The sequence below is a fragment of the Arvicanthis niloticus genome, chromosome 24, assembly GCF_011762505.2.
Source record: "Arvicanthis niloticus isolate mArvNil1 chromosome 24, mArvNil1.pat.X, whole genome shotgun sequence".
In the NCBI taxonomy this organism is placed as follows: domain Eukaryota; kingdom Metazoa; phylum Chordata; class Mammalia; order Rodentia; family Muridae; genus Arvicanthis; species Arvicanthis niloticus.
The window spans coordinates 1,070,795-1,092,207 of NC_133432.1; the positions used below are offsets into that span (position 1 = coordinate 1,070,795).

At 50.0% G+C, this 21,413-nt stretch overlaps 1 protein-coding gene across 10 annotated transcripts in view; it reads right to left on the bottom strand.

Annotated features, from left to right (window-relative positions):
• The window catches only part of Fbrsl1 (fibrosin like 1), an 88,285-nt gene that overhangs the window by 35,832 nt on the left and 31,040 nt on the right, over positions 1 to 21,413 (bottom strand). For 8 of the 10 annotated variants that reach the window (XM_076922338.1, XM_076922339.1, XM_076922342.1 and 5 more), the window contains exon 4: positions 20,605 to 20,640. The exons of the other annotated variants lie outside the window; for them this stretch is intronic. In XM_076922338.1, coding sequence (XP_076778453.1) covers positions 20,605 to 20,640 — 36 coding nt within the window. The remainder of the gene's footprint in view (positions 1 to 20,604; positions 20,641 to 21,413) is intronic. 10 annotated transcript variants of the gene reach the window in all.

Consider the following 21,413-nt stretch of genomic DNA (forward strand, 5'->3'; position numbering starts at 1 on the left):
AGCTGGTTAACTCAAGAAAACAAATCGTTGCTTCCCATTTTCAGAAAGCAGATTTGAAAAGGACACACTGCTAGAGAACAATGCAGTTTCCTCTAAAATAAAAAGAGGAGAAACTTGCTAGTAACTGCAATTATGATACGTTCATGTCAAATAAATTATATTGCTGAAAATAAATCTCCCCAAGACATATGAGATGAGATTGGGCTGTGGAGAGACATGCATAGTTCTGGCTCTGTAAGTTATACTCAACATGATTAATATACATCATCAAATTATATTACCTCCCACTGCCCCAACCGAAGGCCATGTCTTCAATGACAAAGTTCAGAGTTAGATAAGAATGTGTTCACCAGCCACTCACTGCAGCTGAAGCTTTGATCTAGTGCAAGGACAATATGCCAGTCAGCTGGGATGGGCATGTGGGGGGTTTTCTGAGACTGGTAGGCTTCACACCTGCAGCTCATAGACCCCTGTGAGTCTCGTAGTGTGGGTCATGACCTGGGTGGGCAGGCACCAAGACTCTGGTTGCTAAGCCCATGGGTAGACATTATTTCCTAGAATAGTGGTTCTTAAACCTTCTCCATGACCCCACCCTTTAATACAGTTCTTCAGGTTGTGGTGACCTCCAATCATAATATAAATATCTGATATGTGACCCCCAAACGGGTAGTGACACACAGGTCGAGAACCACTGTCACAAAAGAATACATATGTGGCTCTTCAGGTGTGCGTATAGCCAAGCTCCTCCCACGATCCCCTACTGAGTACTGAGAAGCACAGCTTCACTGGCTGGTCTCACCTGGGCTCTTAGCATGGGGCTCAAGAAGAACTAGGCCTGGACTCTTCAAAGCCTTGACACCCCTCCCACGGTAAGGAAGGTGAGGCTTGGTGAGACAGCATGCAGCAGGGCCTCTCTGTGTTATGAGTTTTCAGATGAGGATGTGATTGCGGGGAGAGGAGGATGACCACACAGAGCTCATGGAACCTTTGAGGAAAGTGGGAGCTAAGACCATGGAGGCGAGTGGAGCCTGAACACACAGGAACATTCTAGTACCACTTGCAATAGGACCCTCAAGGTTGTCGTGTCAGTTCACTGAGATGGATGTGTGCAGGTAGAGAGGAGGTGGAAGCCTGGGAGTTAGGGGTATGTGGGGAGCTTGCTGCCTGGGCTGCTAGGACCCATGACCAGAGGCCTCTAACAATCAAACCTTGTTAAACTGTCAGTATAGCAGGATCAACCCCTGCTTGGCATGTCTGTCACTGGGGCAGCCCGGGGCAGCCGGGTCACTTGCCAGTCCTACCCTCTGTTCCTTCTTCAGCCCCAGAACCCACTTGCACACTATCCTATGGCCAGGACAACAATTCACAGACCTAGACTGGTCACAGACTCCGATGGCTCTTAGGTCTGAAGCCAGACGAGCAGGGCTAAACAGTGGGACATGAGGATGAGGAAGGGCAGCTTATGGTGTCTAGTGCCAGCTGAGAGAACCCACCAACAGGTGCAGGAGAGGCCACCCAGATCTATAACTGTCAGACACTGCTACACCACCAGCGGTATGTAGACAAATAGATTTATGTGATCAAGTGCTACTGATTTAACATTTAACTACAATGAAGTTAGAATTGAGTGAGACAATTAACCAGGACAAGGTGGGGAAGAGACACACCCATCTTTTAAAAGTGGCCTGAGCAACATTCAGGGGCTGGACAGGGCTCAGGGGCCTAGAGAGCCTTGGCCTTGATGTTGGCATGGACAGGCCTTTAGTGCAAGGAGAAAAAAAATGTATATATCCAGGGGCCAAGACATGGGCTCTAAAAATATCTGCTCTAATGCTATGTTACCAGCTACACTGTGCCCCAAATGCTTCTGGTGAAACAGGGATGATGGCTCATTTATAGGAATGTACTGTGACTTACATGAATATGTACATGCATGCAGAACACTGGCATGGTGCTGGATACCCAGCACAAGGCATGTTTGATGGTGATAACACCATCACCATCCTTATTACCTCTCCCATCCCATCACCCCTGATGGCTAATCTAGTGAACTTGATAGGACAAGATTTGGAATCAGCTACAAGACATACCTCTAAGCATGTCTCTGAGGTATTTCCAGACAGGTTTCACCAAGGTGGTAAGACTCACCCTCAGTATGGGTGGCACCATCCCATTGTCTGGGGTCCTAGACTGAGAGAAAAGGAAAGCCTGAGCTAAACACTACCATTCCACCCTCCTCCTCCTCCTCTTTTTAAAGATTTATTTATTTTTATGAGTACACTGTAGCTGTCTTTAGACACACCAGAAAAGGCATCAGATCCCATTACAGATGGTTGTGAGCCACCATGTGGTTGCTGGGAATTTAACTCAGGACCTCTGGAAGAGCAGTCAGTGCTCTTAACTGCTGAGCCATCTCTCCAGCCCATGCTCTCTGCTTCTTGAGTACATATAATGTAAATAGCCTCCTCCCACTCCTGATGCTGCACTTTCTCTGATGGACTGTATCCTCTAACTGTGAGCTCAAATAAATTCTTCTGTAATTTGCTTTTGTCAAGTAAATATACTTGGTAGCCATAGCATCATCATCATCATCATCAACAACAACATCAACAACAATGTCAACAACAAAAACAAAGTAACCAAGAAAACTGGAGCCAAGAAGTGCTATCTTTACTGTGATACATTAACCATATGGCTCATAAGCCTTTGGAACTGGTTTGTGGGAAGACTGTAGAGGAATCTGAAGCTGCCGGCTAGAGAAGCCACAGAGTGGTATAAGCAGAACTCGGGGAGCCACTCTGCAGTAGTCTGGAGACTAGAGAGCCAAAAGCAGTATGAAGCGTGGGAGCTAGTAGATTGGGTTTCGGAGAAGAACAGGCCTCTACTAGGAACTGGGCTAAGCAATCATTTCTAACATTCTGGCAAAGACTCTGGTTGCATTTTTCCCATGTCCTGAGAACTTCAGTAAGGCTGATTTAAAATATGATGAGACGAATTCATCATATTTTAGAACTGATAGAGGAAATTTCAAGACAGCACAGTATTTGAGCTGTCGCATGGCTGCAGCTCACTGCCCTTACTCAGCTCTACAGTGACAGACGGCAGCAAGTGGAGCTGAAAAGACAGGGAAGGCATTAGAACCCATTTAAAGCTGCGGACAAAAAAGGCCTAGAGAAAGTGGCCGTGATTCTTTAAGAGACTAGTGCCATTAAGGACAAGCCTTCTGAATGAGGAGATGGTGAAGCCAGTAAATTACTTGCCACACAAACATAAGACCTAAGTTTGAGTTAAAGGCCAGCCATGGCAGCATGTGCCTGTAATGGAGAAGCCAGCCCTAGTCAATGAACCTTGGGACCAATGAGAGGCCAGGTATCAAAGAACAAGGTAGCCAGGTATGGGGTGCACACCTTTAAGCCCAGCACTCGGGAAGAGGCACAACAATCTCTGTGAGTTCTGGGCTAGCTTGGTCAACATAGTAAGTTCTAGGACAACCAAGACTATATAGAGAGAACCCAACTCAAAAAACAAAACCAAAAAATTAAAGGTAGATAGCTCCTGAGATATGATAGCCAAAGTTGAACTCTGGCCCCTATAACTTGTGCACATGTAATGTACATACAATACTGCATGCACACACAGATTGTCCAGGCATAAGCCTTTAATCCCAGCACTTTGAAGGTGGACGGAGGCATATCTCTGTGAGTTCAAGACTAGCCTGGTCTATATACTGAGAGACCCTGAATCAGGAAGGGAAAAAAAAAAGAGAGAGAGAACTCCTACTATGTTCTGGGACAAGAGGAAAGATGCTGAGTACAAGTCTACCTTTCCAAAGCTCTAACTTGTGATAATACACATTTATCTAAAAGGGGAAGCCTGAATTGAGAATGTTCCTAAGAGTTTTCCTTATTAAGAGACAAACTATCTACTAGGGAAAGGTTTTCTCAGAGGCCATTACAGTTGAGGTGGAAAAAGCACATGACAGAATTGTCCACATTGGTGCTGTTTTACAAACATGCAAATACAAGAAATAAGGGGTCATAGAGGCATTCACCAGAACTCTAGAAAGCTGCTGAGGCCAGGCAATGTATGGCAGGATTGGATTCCCTGAAAGAAAGGCCATTCATGTATAAAGCTATGAACATTATGAAGGAGAGCCCAGGATGTTGTAGATGTCAGGACTATGGGACATGTGACAAGGCAAACTGTCAGCAAAGAGCAGAAATGACTCAAGGAAGAAGCTGTGTACGGCAGGCAGAAGAACCAGAGGGGTAAAGCTATCGAAAGCTACTGGAGCCAGATGACTCCATCATGAGTCCCAGATTCTGCATATGGAGCTGCAAGATTTGGTGCTTCCCCTGCTAGCTTCAGCTTTACTTTGGCCTGGTCATTCTTTGTTGTGCCTCTAGCTCTCCTTTTCTGGAATGGGGATATATTTAGTTCATACAGCAAATGTCTGTAACTTTGTGTGTGCGTGTGTGAGCGTGCACACATGTGCGTGCGCACATACATATGGCTCATAGTCCAATACACAGAAAGAAAACCTCCATACTTGCACTTCTGAATAATGTTGAACAACTTCTGAGATGAACTACCTGCATTTTGCATTGGGACCAGGAGTAGAATGATGTGCTTGGGCTTTGAGTTCATGTGGGCTGAAGTGTGATGGTTAAGATTACCTGAGAGGATTTAGAGCTACCTAGAAGGTAGGATGTTCTTTAGGGTGTGTTTCCCTTCCTGAATGTGAGCAGCACTGTCCCGTGATGTGAGGTCCCAGATGGAGTAAAAAGTAGAAAACAAGTAAAGCACCAGCATTCCTCTCTGCTTCCTGACTGTGGGCGGGCGCAATGTGACCGACTGCCTCATCCTGGGGAAAACATGCCTTCCCCGCCATGATGAATCATATTCAAACTGTCAAACTGTGAGCCAAAATAAAACCTTGGGGGGCGGGGGCACTGCAAGCACTCCTAAAAAACCGTGATGGGGATGCTGAGGTATAGCTCTCCACACTGTATGGCTCTGCTGGGGGTTCAGGTGGAGAAGGTCTTAGCTTCCCTGGTTAGGCTGGACACTGGGAGTTTGACGATGGCTCCAGTGACGATATGGACAATATCAAAATGTATTTTTTCTTTCTTTTTTTTTTTGCGGGGGGAGAAGGGGAAAGGTCATGGAGGAAAAGGGCAGACATGGGAAGACTGGGAGGTGAGCACAGTCAGGGTGCATAATGTCAGATTCCCAAATAATCAATAAAAATATTTAAAAAAAAAAAAAAAAAAAAAAAAGATAGGCTAAATAGTCCTGGCTGACCTGGAACTCACTATGTAGATCAGGATGGCCTCAAACTCGGAATCTGCCCACCTCTGTCTGATGTTCAATCAAGGAGATTCATCTGTCTCTCCCTCCTAAGCGCCGGGATCAAAGGTATGCACCACCACACGCAGCGAAACAGACCCCTCTTTAAGCTGCATGTGCTAGGTGTCTTATCACAGCAACTAGAGAACTAAGCACCATCACTACCCACAAAGCCCCACTCCTTCCTGTCACCTGTTCAGCTCGGCAGCCACCCCTCAGATGGACTTCTCTGTCCTGACAGTTCATCCACCACCCTACACTCTTTCTAGGACCTGGTTGGCTGCCTGCTGGGGAGGGAACTACTTGTCACTCCCACAAAGACACAAGTCAGCGTAGTTGTTAAGGCAGGAACAGCACTGTCCATTCTTCTCCTGTGAATGTTAATTACAGCTTACAGCAGTATTCAGAGGAAAACCACTGTCTCCCACCACTCAAACAAAGGCATAAAAATTCATGAAGAGAGCCTTGCAGCCAGAGTTCCTCCCAGGCATAACCCAAAGCCCACCATGTGTATGAGGAGAGGACAGAAAGGAACAGGAACACCATAGCTTGGCCAGGGCAGGGCTGCAGGAGCCTCAGGCAAGTGACACCGTAGGTTGGGTTTCTACCCAGTTACCACACAACAGCCGTGAGATAAGACCTCAGGGCTGTTTGGGACAAGGAGGCCTGTGCCTCCTGCTCAGCTGAGACTCCTACTAGCAGGGGCCCAAGGAGATGCAAAGTAAACAAGGTAAAGGAAGTGGCAGCAGAAGAAGATACAGGTTCAGTTGCCATGACATGCACAACAAAGTCTTAGGATATTCTACTGAGCCTGGCCAAGAATGGGGTAGGGTCTCAGCCATAAGGATGCTGGGTACCAAAGGTGACACTGGAGGCTGGGTATAGGTTGCCTGAGGCACGTACAGGTAGAATAACATACAGGTGCTCCACTGGCTTCTGCTAACACATAGACCTTGTATATTCCATGCATGTGGCATCAATATAGTGGGCATCAATCAGCCCTTGGATGCGTGCACATGTATCTCGGTTTGCCTGCATGTGCCTGAGTGTCCTGCAGTGTGTGCTGAAGCCAGGCCGCACACAATTCTTGGCACCCTGACTTTGTCCTCAAACTCCTCCCTGGATCCTGTAAGGGTGGCCAAGGGCCATGTCACTGACGGCCCAGGCTCTGTCTTGGGACTCCAATGTTTGAATTCTGGCTTTCATACAGGATTGGGACTTTCCAGAGAAGAATCTCGGAAAGGGAGTGAGGACTACATGGTGCCAGCCTAGGGGACGCATTGCCTCTGCAGGTATGGAATGTGAAGAGGCTCGCTCACCTTCATGCATATTCTAATTAGTATGTGGGGTGCCCCATGGGACTCAGGGTGGCTACTGAGGTCACATGTTGAGCTCAACACTGAAAAGTTCTGATGCCTAGACTGGGATTAATACATGAGTCATGTGGACAAGGTCACTGTTCACTCATGCTTCTGAGAGTGAGTCAGTGAATCTCTTCCTTTCACTCCCTACCTAAATGTAGAGAGTTTGGCAAGCCAGTGCATCCACCCCATGCAGCTAGGTCACCAATTAGGTCCTCCCCATGGCTGCCTGGTATCCTCAGGAACCAGGCAGCTCACAACTGGCTTCATAAACTTCTTTCCCACTTGACTCTTGGAGCCCTTGGAGCTGATGAACCTTTGAGGACAAGAGTTTCTGTCCTAGACTGTGGGTGCCAGGATGTGAGGTAGAAACTGTGGCTACACACGCCAAGATCATCTGTCCATTTCAGAGGAGAACTGGGTAGAGGACCTGCTGTGGCAAGTTAGCCAGCAGAGGCTGGGAGCTTAGTTTAGGGCCAGAACCAGGTTCTAGGTGCTATCTAGAAGAAACATATATAGGGCTGGTATCAGTTGAGGATGAAGCCAGGCAAGGCAATTCAAGTGTTGCTATCTACTAATTACATGCTAAAACACAGATAATGGTCATCAGAAACCAGGAGGTGCCAGGCAGAACATCCCTACCCAAATATGACATCCCTGTCCTTCAGACTGTGGACAGTGTCTCCTGTGCCTCCATATAGTGACTGCAACAGAAGGCCTTGTGATGCAAACAACAGACCCAACCTCACAGCAGGAAGGTCAGAGTCAGAGGAGGCTGAGTATTTAGTATGGAAGGAAGGAGTAGAGACAGGGAAGGGGAAACCCCTGAGGAAGTCACAGACAAGAGATGGCTGGAAAGGGAGGGGGTGAGGTGACCAAGACTGGGTATGCTGGAGCCACAGGTAACTGAGCTGAGGATCTCGGTAGCTCTGCTGGACCCAGGCTGATGTGGTATGCTTTGAGGTGGGCCAACAGGACTTGACATGTCCTTGACATGTGGACATGTGAGGGACATGGATACAGTGGGCCCAGAAGCTGGGGATGAACGGAGAGCTACATACAAGTCTGTATATCTATATACAGTCAACGTCTGATATAGGACTGGCTGGGACAGGACTTGATGGATTCTAACCTGAGCCATCAGGGCTTCTGCCTCAGGTTAGAATCGACAGCCTACCACCCCCATCATTTTCCCCTTCTAGCTGGGTCTCTGGCAGGCACTGGTACAAGACGGATGGGGGCCATATGCCTCATTCAGGTCCCATCACATACCTGGTCGTTAATGGGGAAACTGAGACCCAGAGAGATAGGGTCAATCCTCAGGCACAACTAGTGGTGACTGAGTCCTGGATTTAGGTTGGACCCTCTGCCTGAGGCAGAGGAAACCATACCTGATTAATGACATAGTATTTGGTAGGCCTGAAAACTCCACTTCCATCTACTCAGCTAATTAACTTTTTGAGTGTTTAGGCTTTAAAACCAAACAAAGCACTAATTATACAATCAAAAGTCAATTAAGTTACAGCAGCTTAATAAACCATATGGAACAACCCACTGTGGGACCAGTTGACCACTCATGCAGCTATGGTCTCTGAATGTGCACGCCGACTTCCTGCTGGCCTCCCTGTAGCCTGAGCGTTCAGTACAGGAGGGCTTAGGGACACTGGCATCCTGCCTCCTGCCAAACCTTAAGGTGCAGCCTTGACTATCAGTTGGCATCAGTAGAGCATGGAGCAGTATTTGTGAGGGATCTACAGCAAGTGGCCCCTTCTCTAACCAGGCTTAACAATGTGAACTCATTCCTCAGCTGAGAGGTCTAGGCCCCAGCTCACTTAGCAAATCCTTGCAACCCTGGTGGCTCAGCAATGTTGTCATCAGCCTCTCATGGAGACAATTCTAACTTGAGGTCACTCTAACAAGGTAAATAAACCAGAGTCTGATGCCCTGAGCCACTGACAGTTGTCTGCAGGGTCACTGTCCTGGAGGATGCTCTTCTTAGCATTGTGTAAGAACTGGGGGCAGTCCTAGAAAGGACACTTGCCCAGCACCTTCTATCATTCTGGAATGTTCCAACAATTTTCCCACAGCTAAAAACCTGCTTAAGCCCAATTTATGCTTGGTCCTAATTCTATTTTGAAAAGTGTTATTAGTTTTCTCAGATTGTGTTTATATAACAGCAAGGAAAATCTAGACAAGTGTTTCCTAGCTACTCTCTGGGGTCACCATCTGGGAAAGCACGAAACACTGTACCTAGACCTGCATCACAGACCTTCTCCACAGGGTCAGATGTCTGGGACACATGCTGGTTCTGCCTTTCAGACTAAGCCTGACACTCATCACACAAGGGATTCTGTGTGATTGTGCTTGGAGCTTCCTTCCTGTGTTCCACTCATGTCTCAAGGGTACACACTCTCATTTTAACTATATTGTTGATTTCATGATCTTTGTGTTCCCAGCCTACAGAGAAGCTTGTAAGCACATTGTTGCTTAAGTTCCACCCATCCCACACACACCTGGACATCCCTCATGCCCAGCTGTGTACCCGACTCTGCTTGGAGCTAACCAAGACACTAGATTACCTTTCTGGTTCCTTCATGCCTCTGTGACTGTAATTACAGTCATAGGTAATTACAGTCATACAGAGGTACAGTCACAGACACACACTTGAAAAAGTATAGGCAGCTCCAGGAACATTCCCTCCCCAATGTTCTGGGTAAGTTACTCTGGAGACCCCCACAACCAACTTGGGCATAGGGCCTCCACCTGCACACAGTGTGACACTAACAGCACAGGCCCTCCACCTGCACACAGTGTGACACTAACAGCACAGGCCCTCCGCCTGCACACAGTGTGACACTAACAGCACAGGGCCTCCGCCTGCACACAGTGTGACACTAACAGCACAGGCCCTCCGCCTGCACACAGTGTGACACTAACAGCACAGGCCCTCCGCCTGCACACAGTGTGACACTAACAGCACAGGCCCTCCGCCTGCACACAGTGTGACACTAACAGCACAGGCCCTCCACCTGCACACAGTGTGACACTAACAGCACAGGCCCTCCGCCTGCACACAGTGTGACACTAACAGCACAGGGCCTCCGCCTGCACACAGTGTGACACTAACAGCACAGGCCCTCCGCCTGCACACAGTGTGACACTAACAGCACAGGCCCTCCGCCTGCACACAGTGTGACACTAACAGCACAGGCCCTCCGCCTGCACACAGTGTGACACTAACATCACAGGGCCTCCGCCTGCACACAGTGTGACACTAACAGCACAGGCCCTCCACCTGCACACCATGTGACACTAACAGCACAGGCCCTCCGCCTGCACACAGTGTGACACTAACAGCACAGGCCCTCCGCCTGCACACAGTGTGACACTAACAGCACAGGGCCTCCGCCTGCACACAGTGTGACACTAACAGCACAGGCCCTCCGCCTGCACACCGTGTGACACTAACAGCACAGGGCCTCCACCTGCATATAGTGTGACACTAACAGCACAGGCCCTCCGCCTGCACACAGTGTGACACTAACATCACAGGCCCTCCGCCTGCACACAGTGTGACACTAACAGCACAGGCCCTCCGCCTGCACACAGTGTGACACTAACAGCACAGGGCCTCCGCCTGCACACCGTGTGACACTAACAGCACAGGGCCTCCACCTGCACACCGTGTGACACTAACAGCACAGGCCCTCCGCCTGTACACAGTGTGGCACTAACAGCACAGGCTCTCCGCCTGCACACAGTGTGACACTAACAGCACAGGCCCTCCGCCTGCACACAGTGTGACACTAACAGCACAGGCCCTCCGCCTGCACACAGTGTGACACTAACAGCACAGGCCCTCCGCCTGCACACCGTGTGACACTAACAGCACAGGGCCTCCGCCTGCACACAGTGTGACACTAACAGCACAGGCCCTCCGCCTGCACACAGTGTGACACTAACAGCACAGGCCCTCCGCCTGCACACAGTGTGACACTAACAGCACAGGCCCTCCGCCTGCACACAGTGTGACACTAACAGCACAGGCCCTCCGCCTGCACACAGTGTGACACTAACAGCACAGGGCCTCCGCCTGCACACAGTGTGACACTAACAGCACAGGCCCTCCGCCTGCACACAGTGTGACACTAACAGCACAGGCCCTCCGCCTGCACACAGTGTGACACTAACAGCACAGGCCCTCCGCCTGCACACAGTGTGACAATAACAGCACAGGCCCTCCGCCTGCACACAGTGTGACAATAACAGCACAGGCCCTCCACCTGCACACAGTGTGACAATAACAGCACAGGCCCTCCACCTGCATACTGTGACATTCTCTAACACAGTCCCTGTTCTACTTCCCTTGCCCATACTATCTATCTCCCTTTAGATGCCCCACATAGCTGGGCCTGAGAAGTTTCTATGACCCTTTAGCCTTGACCACAGTTCCGGGAACTACCAATGGTAGCTGTGCCCAAGCCTAGTGCTATCACCCTTGCTCTCTGGTCCCACCCATCCCCAACACCACCCTAGTAAAGCCTTGGTTCAGACAGAGCTGCTCTGGTTGCTTCTCAGATCTTCTCCATTTCTACACAAACTGATGTGTCCCCCACTGCCCTTCTTAGCTCCCCTCCCAGCAGTCCAGGCTAGGCTGGGATAATTAACAAGCCTGTGTCAGGAGATAAATAGAGAACGGCCAGGCCCAGCATGCAGCTGACCTTTCTCAGAGTCCACTATATTAGTATATTCTCATGTTGTCAGACTGAGACTGCTAACGACCTCATGAATTATTTATCAACAAACTCTTAAACCGAGCCCCTGTTAACACTGATTTCTAACTGTGGTGTCACAGCAGCTCTAGCTTGTGCTCTGGTTTGCAAGGTCACCCTCTGGAGGACCAAGGACCATCACCCAATGGGACCCCAGTTTTCCTTCCAGCAGCTAGCTGTGGCTTCTGAGACAGAGGGACCTTCTCTAGTTTCCAACCTGGCTAGTCATTGACCCTTAACAGAAATCTTTTAGCACAGGTTGCTGGGAGGTGCTTAGGGTATGGAAAAGTGAGGCAAGAATTCGGGAACCAGGCTGTCCTGAGAGGCCTGTTATGTTTCAGGACTGAACACATGGAACTGGCTCCCTGTGATGACAGGAAGCATTGGTAGCCCCAGGAAGAACAATGGAAGAGTGGGGTGCCACAGCACTTCTGAGTCAGAACTGCTGTGGTTGGGGGGTGCTTCAGCTCCTTGTCAACCCTCTGACCTATTTGTGAGGACTTAAGACCATGGAGTGGGATGATGCAGCTGTACTCAGTCAGCATTCAATTGCCCAAAGGGCCTAGTGACGCCAGCCTGAAAGGCAGGACCTGACAGGTTTCTGGGCTAGGGAAAGTGTGGTAGCCCCACAGACCTTCCTTGCATTCAGCCATGGTACACAGTGTTGTCTGAAGGTCTCATGCCTGATGCCAAAAGAGCCTAGCCCTGTAGTTCCACTGTCCAACACTGGGGAAGCTGGGCAGAGAAGCAGAGCTTCCAACCCATGAGCTGTTTCACTTCTCACGGCAAAGCTCAGTGGCCCAGGCACATAAGTTAGGGGGGAATCATCTCAGAGCTATAGACAAGAAAGGAACTGACCCCGGGAAGGCAGCATAGGGCAAGCAAGGGAAGCCCGTGAGGAAATCGCACCCTTTTGGAACTAGGTATATTTCAAGCCTGGAGTAGGGTGACTGGCTTGACCTGGGCCTGCCTAGTCTGCGTTAGCTATAACTGGCTCCAGTTTCCAACAGCCCGGAGATATCTGACATCCCCCTGGGCAGACCCTGCCCAGGACTGGGTGCAGACATGGTCTAGATGGCCTCCAGTCCAACCCAGGCACCAGCTTATGTCCCCATTCTGAGGGTAGAGTCAAATGATGGCTGAGTGACATAAATGAATCATAACAGTGACAGGACCTCTCAAACCAGAGGCCAGTGTGAGTAGAGACTTGGGGTAGTCTCTGCAGGGTCAGGTCCTGTTTCTAGGGGTAAAATGGGACAGGGAAGGACCATGCCCACTGTCCCCATCTAGACACGGCCCTCCAGGGGACCACTACTTCCCTATACAATGCTCATACTGGGGATTTGATGTGTGCCTGTTTCTGAATCTGTAAGTTGGACTATGCCTCTTTCAAAAGTCAACTGCCACTCTGAAATAAAATAACGGAGGAACTTTTAAAGGTGATGGGAATACTGTGGGAGAAGAGAAGTCCTCAGAAATGCTCTGGTTCGTCATGTTGCACCTACATCACCTTCACACAGAACCACATACCCACATGTCGTAGGTAATGTCCCTGCCCCAGCATCACAGCCTACGGCTGGACCATCATCTCCAGATCCTACAAGACTTGCCTATGCACTGGTGGATGATAACTCCAAGCCCATCAGGGAGACATCTCCAGAGGTGACCCAGCTGCAGTTGTGCCTAAGCCACTGAAACTGTCCTCACCTGGCACCTCTGGCTCAGTCTTGGGAGTCTCATCTTCTTCATCATCTAACCCAATGCTTGCAGATAAGGACAGGTAATCGTCCCTCACTTCCTCACTGCACTCCTCTGGGCTCCTCATGTGACAACACCCACCTTCTTCTAGTTTCCTGACTACAACAGAATACCACTGTGCAGAGCCCTTACCCACCTGCTTGCCATCTCTGCCCTGAGCCCCACACCCTGGCCACTGGAGTGGTCGGTCTCTCCACAATAACCCAATGCTATCCATCCCTGACCACTGGGGTGGTCTCCAGCATAACCTGATACCATTTTTCTTCCAAGTAGTTACTATGAGGTCACTTACCTATCTTTGTGGTGGGGGGGTGGAGCACAGGGGGATTGTTTGTTTCGAGACAGGGTTTCTCTGGCTGTCATGGATGGATAGCCTGTAGACCAGGCTGGCCTGGAAGTCAGAGATTCACCTGCCTCTGCTTCCACAGGGTTGGAATTAAAGGCATGAGCCACCACTGTCAGTTTGGCTTCCCTGTCTTTTGTGTGCAGTATCCCTGCAGGATGAATTCTATTCATGTGGGGCTTCCTCTGAACTGGCAGCCACATCTCTAGTCCCGCCCTGGGGAGGGATCAATGGAGCACAACTAGCTGTGCCCAAGATGCTGCCCTGGTCATTCTACGAGGCTGATGAATGGGGTGGGGGGTGGCATGGGTTCAGCTGCTACTCCAGCTTTAAAAACTTCTGTGCTGAAGTTAGGAGGAAAGGAGTAGGTGCTCCCCAATCCTCCACCCAGCTCCAGAGAGAGGCTGGCAGGTTTATTGCTTTTGTTCAAATTATGATCACTTGGAAGTGGCCCTAGGAATAGCACAGCGGATGTCATAAACCTGCCTCGTGAATACAGAGCCTACATTACAGGGCTGCAAGGCTGGGAAAGACATGTTACTCTGACCAGGATAGAGGCACTGGCACAGGATAAAGGGGGGCTCGCTTTTGTCACTGAAAGGCACAAGGTAGAACAGGTATATCAGAATGAGTGTTCCCCTCAGGACTTGAGGAAGGGGTAACAGCTCCGCCCACATATATTGTTAGCCTGGGCTCTGTGGCACATGCCTACCTCAGGCTACCCCTATGCTGTTCCCTTTTTGATGCTTCAGCCACCTGACCAAATACCACACCTAGCTTTAAGCACAGCTAAGCCCTGCTTCTGGGGAAGTGGTTGTGTGATCCAATGCCCACAGAGATTCAAGTCTATCCTCCTTCCAAGGCAGAACAGCCCTGGCTGCTCAGATCCCACTGTCCAGCTCTGCAGTGCGTGAGCATAACCTAGGGACTCAGGGACACTCACAGTATTCCAGAGGCAGGCAAGTCCCTGCTTTGAGGGAGGCAGATACGTCCTTAGGCCATTGCACAGATGAGCAAGCCAGTCAGTCCCAGCTCTGCCATACCAAAGCACAGCACCCAGATCCAGAAGGAAAAGAGCAGGGCTGGGTGTGGAGCCCAGCAGCTCATAGCACTGGCACATCAACCTAAGAGAGGCCTCATTCCTGGCACCAGGACAAAGAAGAGTATCCATGTGATAAAGTATATCTTCCATTCCAGGGTGTTCTTAGCCCTCAGACACCCTGCATAGGATACTGTTGCCCACTCAGGACTCTCTGGCTGGAACTTCATGTGGAGAGCTGGGCTATGAGGAGCCACACTGGGTCTCTGCAGGCACAGAGCAGGTTCACATGGTCTAGAAGGAAGGAAGCCTCCACTTCTTCTACCTCTAAGGACCCAGGGTAGGATTAGTGCCACAGTGGCAATAGAGACTTTCCCCAGCAAGGAACCGATATGGAGGTGGTAACAAAAGGGTGCTCATGGCACACCAGAGTGTCTAGAGCTCTAGATGGATTGTGCTCAATCCAGGTGGCCCATGTGTGACCTTCACCAGGTGAGGGTTGCCATGCCAGCCACACAGGATGGGTACAGAGGCAGGTAGTAGCCTGTCTGGGGTCTGGAGGAGAGCTGTTATCCTTTCCACAGACCGTAGCCCTTCCTTTGACTATTTCTGTAGCCAGGCAGGGTTCCTGCAACCTTGAAGTCTGCAGAGACTGGCATCTTGGCTGAAAGCTGAGGCCAATGCCCAGGGAGCATGTGGTCCTGAAATCTTCAGGACAGACCCTCTTCCAGTAGTGAACAGCATTCCTGCTCACATTCAATCTCTAGGGATCCTTCAAGCTGTGTAAGGGAACCCAAGGCTCACAGGAGCTTAGCTCCTGGGATAAAACCTTTGTCTCCTGCATGCTACACGCCCTGCATACAGCAGACAGTAACTGTGTGTCTAGGCCTGGTGTGGCCTCTGTGAAAAAAGAGGGGTAGGGTCCCTGTAATTAAAATATCAGCCACAGAGATCATATGAGGTGACCCTGAGGGTCTATTCACAGAAAGCACCAAGCACCAGCCTCAGTTTGAAAATACATAGATGAAGCCAGCTGACCTGGCAGGTGCTGAGAGGGCCCAGCTGCTGGGGAACAGCTATAGGTGTCCTTCAGTATCCTGTGTGAACTCCTGATACGTGGACTAAATTTCTCACAAGTTTCATGAAACCACCCTGAGGGTTACTTGTTAAGCTGTCATGCTACCTATGTGATGAGGGGCTTCTGACACAGGAGCATCACCCTGTCTGTCTGTTAATAGAGCAGAGGACTGCCCTGGCTTTTAAGCCACACCAGGTGCCACAGCCCTACCAACACTCTGCTGTACATTTCCTGATTTGAAACGTGGGGGGCAGTGAGGAGTACACCCCAGGTTCAGCAGGCCCCAGGGACTCTTTAGTGTAAGGGTATTTAGTGGGATGTGTTGAGAAGGAAGTAGCACTCACAGGTATTAGTAGTTTACAATGTAACCATTTAAAGTTAATTTTTGAGGGACTAGAGGGATGGCTCTGCAGTTAAGTGCAGCATTCTCTAGTTTACAGCACCTACAATGGGTGGCTCATAGCTACCTGTAACTCCAATCCTATAGGATCTAAAGCCCTCTTCTGGCCTCCAAAGGCACCTAGAAGCACATAGCACACATAAATTTATATATGCATACACACACACACAATAAAAATAATTTAAAAGAATAACAAAGAAAAGAAGAATAAAAATAAAATTGCAATTGCTCAAAGGCAATAATAATAATCAGCTAATTATACCCCATGCAAGGCGCCGAGGGGACTTCTCTGGCAGGCACTGCTTGCTGGTGGGGTCCCGGTCCCTTCTGTACCTGGCCTTGAGGTTTGCTGTTTCACACAGAAGCATCCTCACCTTCTCCCCACCATCAAGACAACATCCTGCTCCTCGGCAAGCATGCACGACTCTCCTACGCTTCAGCACAGGCAGAGCTTCCCCGGCCCCGCCGCCCAGGAACCTCACTGCCCGTACAGGCTCCTCAAGCATACTTAAGCTTCCACTGCAGGGCCTTCCTATGGCAGCCCTTAGGCATGGCGTACACAGGCCTACCCCTGCCACGTGATGAAAGCAAGACTACCCCTACCTGGCCCTTCTGCTACCCCTCTCATTCCCCACCCATAACCAGACTCCCCACACTCGGTACTGAGGATGCTCTGGAGGTGCCGAGGACCACAAGCAAGGATGTAGCTGATTTGATGGGAACGGTGTGATGGAGGCGGCTGGAGACTTTTCTAGCCTGTGAGGAGAGAGTTGCTCGGGCAGCCATGCATTTGTTGTCACCACTGTTAGACTCTGAGCTGTGTGATACTGCAGCTGACACACAGGAGATGCTCACTGAACACTTACTGAAGGAGAAGGGTAAAGAAATGAGCAATTCCTTTCTCATATCTGTATCTAAGCCCCCACAATGGAAAAGTCCAGAGGACTATAGGGAGACCACAGGGAAGGCTGTCTGGGAGCCACCAGGGCTCCTGATGATGCTCCAGGTACCAAAGTGGAGGGTCTAGGAAGGACACCCAGACAACAGCTCCTTTCTAACAGTGACAAGGTACTCAGGGAACTTTGGACCAAACGACCATGTGGAGGACCACGGGTTGCGTGTGTTTGGGTAATGGAGGGAGATGTAGACCTTGGACCCAGCAAGCTTTCCCTGAAGCCAAAGCCTGGCAGCTATGTTCTGTAGCCTCTTCAATCCTTGAGAGCAAGAGTAATATCAAAAATTTAACTCCACATACGGGCTAGCCAGGTCTCTAGTCTGCATCATATCAGCACTGGTCAGTTCAGCTCCACTGTGGCTACCATCATCTGCTCTGCTCCTGATCCTAGACAGTGTATACACTTGCTGGGCATGGGCAGTTCTAGAACATTCTTAGTACTGAGTGTAGGGAGGCCAACTGGCAATTTTTACGTATGAAAATTGTTCTCATTTCTTTTCATGAAGGAAGCCTCTGAGGCCCACTTTTCAGGAGACACATCATCACACCCTTGGCTGTGAGCAATCAAATTAAGAAAATCACTTTCCGACGAACTGTATGGTACTAACAAACATTTGGTGGCATAATGGGGAGGTGGTGCCTGCCTTTTAGGATGAAAGCTATTAAGGATGAACAATGACTGGGGATTTTTCTGGGGATAAATCTCAGCAAAATTAACCTACTTTAAAACACCATTTGCAGGTTGGAATGTAGTTTAGTGGAGGAATGCTTGCCTAGAGTGTACAAGGACCTGAGTTCAAATGCTAGTACTACAAAATTAATTCATTAATTTTCATTAATTTTTAAAGAATGGAGTCTGAAGCTGGGCATGGTGGGAGTGCCTTTAGCCTGGCACTGGGAGACAGGTGGATTTCTGTACATTCAAGGCCAGTCTACATAAACGATTGCTTGACAGTGACAACTACACAGAGAGGACCTTATCTCAACGCAAGGGCCTACAAAGCTAGGTTAGAGATACATACTGGTGTCAGCACAGTGATGCTCAGGCAGGGACTGGCAGGAAAGCACACATGCACACCCACACCAGTGCCGCAAAGCCAGAGTTGCACACAAATGTGGTGAGAAATCGGGGTTCCCTGAGAAGCCAGAGGGGCACATGGGTAATGTCTACAGATGTGCAGGAATGCATAAACCACAGACAATAAAATAGATACCCAGGGCAAGGAAAAACAACAGATGCTACATACAAAATCTGGAGAGCCACACAATCTAGAAAATGCACATAGCCCCATGCAATACACATTCACATATAAACTCTTGCTGATAAGACTGGGCATTGTCTCTTGCTGTCTGCCTGGAGCTCGGCTCCATCTGAACACATAGGACAAATGGACATGAGGTCCCAGGTGGAGACAGCTTGCAAGCATCAGGGCTCACAATGGCACTCTGAAACAGGAAATTCTACACAGGAAGACCCTAGGGATCTGTCAATTCAAGCCAGGTCTAATACACCTGCATATGCTAGGGCCTAGGCTATGCAGGTCCCTGCAGTCACACCCTAGACCAGCTGCTTCCCTTCCTGCCACCATCTGTCACTCTTATGCAGCTGCCACAGGGGGCTAAACTACAAGCATCTGGCAAGTTAACTATAGGCTTTTTGAGAAACTAGAAAAACAGGGTCTTGAGGAGAAGTCTTGTATGATGATTGTAGACTTGGAAGCACAAAAATGGGCAGGTAGCTCAGAATAGTGATGCCCCAGATACTCCGGGGGACTCAGGTCACAGGCAGGCCAGAGATCACTTGTTATCAACTTGGATTAGCTGCAGAGTCTCTATCCAAACACTAGTGTAGCACAGGCCCATAGCATCAGGAGTATGTTCCAAGATGTGGCATTCTTCCCATCCATGGCATGCTTCAGACCCCTGGAAATTTAGACAGATGGGGGGGGGGGGACTAGATTTAAACCTGTACGCAGGTGCTAGGCCAGCTATGCGTTCGTGGCTTGACTCCAGTGCCAGCTGCTTTAACTCTCAGCTGCCAGCAGGTTCTGGTACTGGAGCCCTCTATAAAGATGGCTTACTTCACAGTGTCCAACAAAGTCCAGAGCCGTTCTCAGGAGCATCAGGACATTACACAGGGGAGGATGACAGAGAAGGCCTGTCCATCAAACTAAGGGCATCACAATCACTCAAGGGCCATTGTTCTCAGTGCTCAGGTGTGAACAAGGCTGCCCAAGTCCCACCATGAAAGGTCGCTTTCAATGGCCACCTACAGGAGTCACCTCTCCAAGGTGTCCATAGCCCCTGTGATCAAATGCCAAATACTGGATATTTTCAGTCAAGCCCATGCTGGAACGGAGCAAGGTCTGATGAGCCTTGGCTTTCTACACCTTCGGTGGACAACCGAAGAAGTGAGGTTGGGGGGTGGGAAGTACAGATGAGAGAGAGAAGGCCAGGCTCCTCCTCCAGCCAAGGCAGGTAGCCCCACCCTTGCTCTGGCCTCTGAAAGGTCTACTGAGCCTGAGCTGCTGGCCCATCCCAATTCTTCCTTGCTTTCTTTCCAGTATCCAGGAATCCCAGGGTAGACACTAGGGTTGGAAGAGCTGCTCCAATAGGCCCCACTGGGTAACTAATGGGTTAATTACATACCTCCATAAAAAGCCACCATGATTTAGAGAGTGAACTGGGCAGGCCTTAACTGGCAGTAAATCAGGGCTACAGGGATGAGGCAGGCGGAATCCCAAGCCCCAGCCCTCCAATGAGCCAAAACGCCTATAAATCTGCAGAAATGGCTTTTATGAAGCTCTGGGTTTTATAATGTCATTAATGTTTCTCTTGATACTTAAGGAAAAATGAAGAGGTGCAGGAGTTGCTCTGGTTGGTGCCAGGGCCACTCCACAAACTCAGGAAGATGAGGGACTTGCCTGCACCTGAGGTCATGCCCCTAGTAGACCTCACTGAGCACGTGTCGAGCCCCTCTGGTAGACGTGGGTATGCCTGCCCACACAGGAATGTTTGCAGCATGAGCTTGCTGAAGGCCATCCTGCACAAGGGGCTCTCCATGAGCCACAAGCCCACCATTTGGGCACACATTCATCCCCCCACAGTCTCTGCACATGGTAGCTGTGGAACTCTCAGTTTCCAGCCTAATCCTGAGCCCCTTGAGCAGGCAGTTGGGGCCGAGAGCTGGAATATAGCTGCTCACACACCACAGGCATCTTTGACACCAAAGACTCGTGGTCCCTAGCCAGACCTGCTCACCTTAGCAGATCTGCCCCCCTCCCCTCCCCACTTCCTGGCACCCTGCTCACCTGCACAGGGACCCACTTCAGGTTCCTGGCCAAAGTCCTGGAGACTCTGCTTTATGTGTGTGTCCCAAGCTCAGTGCCTGCCAGGAAGCTGCTGAGGTCAGAACCAACCGGGATTCTAAAGGGAAAGATTCCAGGGTGGTGGGATCCTCTAGGCACTGGAGCTATGAGGCAGCTTTGGCTGAGGGATGGCCCTGAGGCAAGGACAAGTACATCAAAGGAGGAGGGGCTGGAGACTTACTGAGTAGCCTCTCCCAGAAACCGCCTGTGCCGAGCTCTGTGGGAAAAGGAAAAGACAGTCAGTGGCAGGCTAGGCCACAGCCAGCAGCTCAGCAGACAGGCAACAGACCCGAGCATAGTCGTCTCCTGCACCAGAGAGGTCCTGGGGCCACCTCTGAAGTAGTAGTCTCCCTTCTATTTAGCCAGGCCAGCAGCTACTACAACAGCTCTGGGTGGCCCTCAGAGATGCCCTTAGCCTACCCACAGCTCCTTTGGGACTAGGATGCTAACTAAAACTGTCCCCAAACATGCAGCAGGGAGACCCCGGCTGATCGCTGGAGCCCATAAGGAGGCCCTTCTGGAGGAGGGTAATAGCATCAGCCCTAAAGGCCCACTGGCTTGAGGGTTAGCCAACAACCATAATGGAGGCTGGCATGAGGACTCAGGAGCAGCTCAAGGTGCCAGGGATTCCATAGCTCCAAAGATAGGCCACAAAGCAGGTTCAATCATGTGTGTGTGCACATGCAGCAGAAGCCGTGGAAGGATGGGGTGCAAGGAGAGGCTGAGCTCCTGCCAAGTGACAGTGGGGGTTGGGTGGCAGGAAGAACTTCATGATGACTCATGAGACAATAAGATGGGGAAACAGAGTCAGCAAGGGGAAATGGAAGCTAGTAGGACAAGCTACAATCCTCCCTTCAAAGCAATCAATTTCTGATATCCTTTCCTACAGACTACTGACAGGGCTAGGCCTAGCTAGGGTCACTGCTTGGAAGGCAGAACCCACCCAAACCTACCCCTGTTTGGGTCCCACCTGCCAGCTACAGGCAGCTG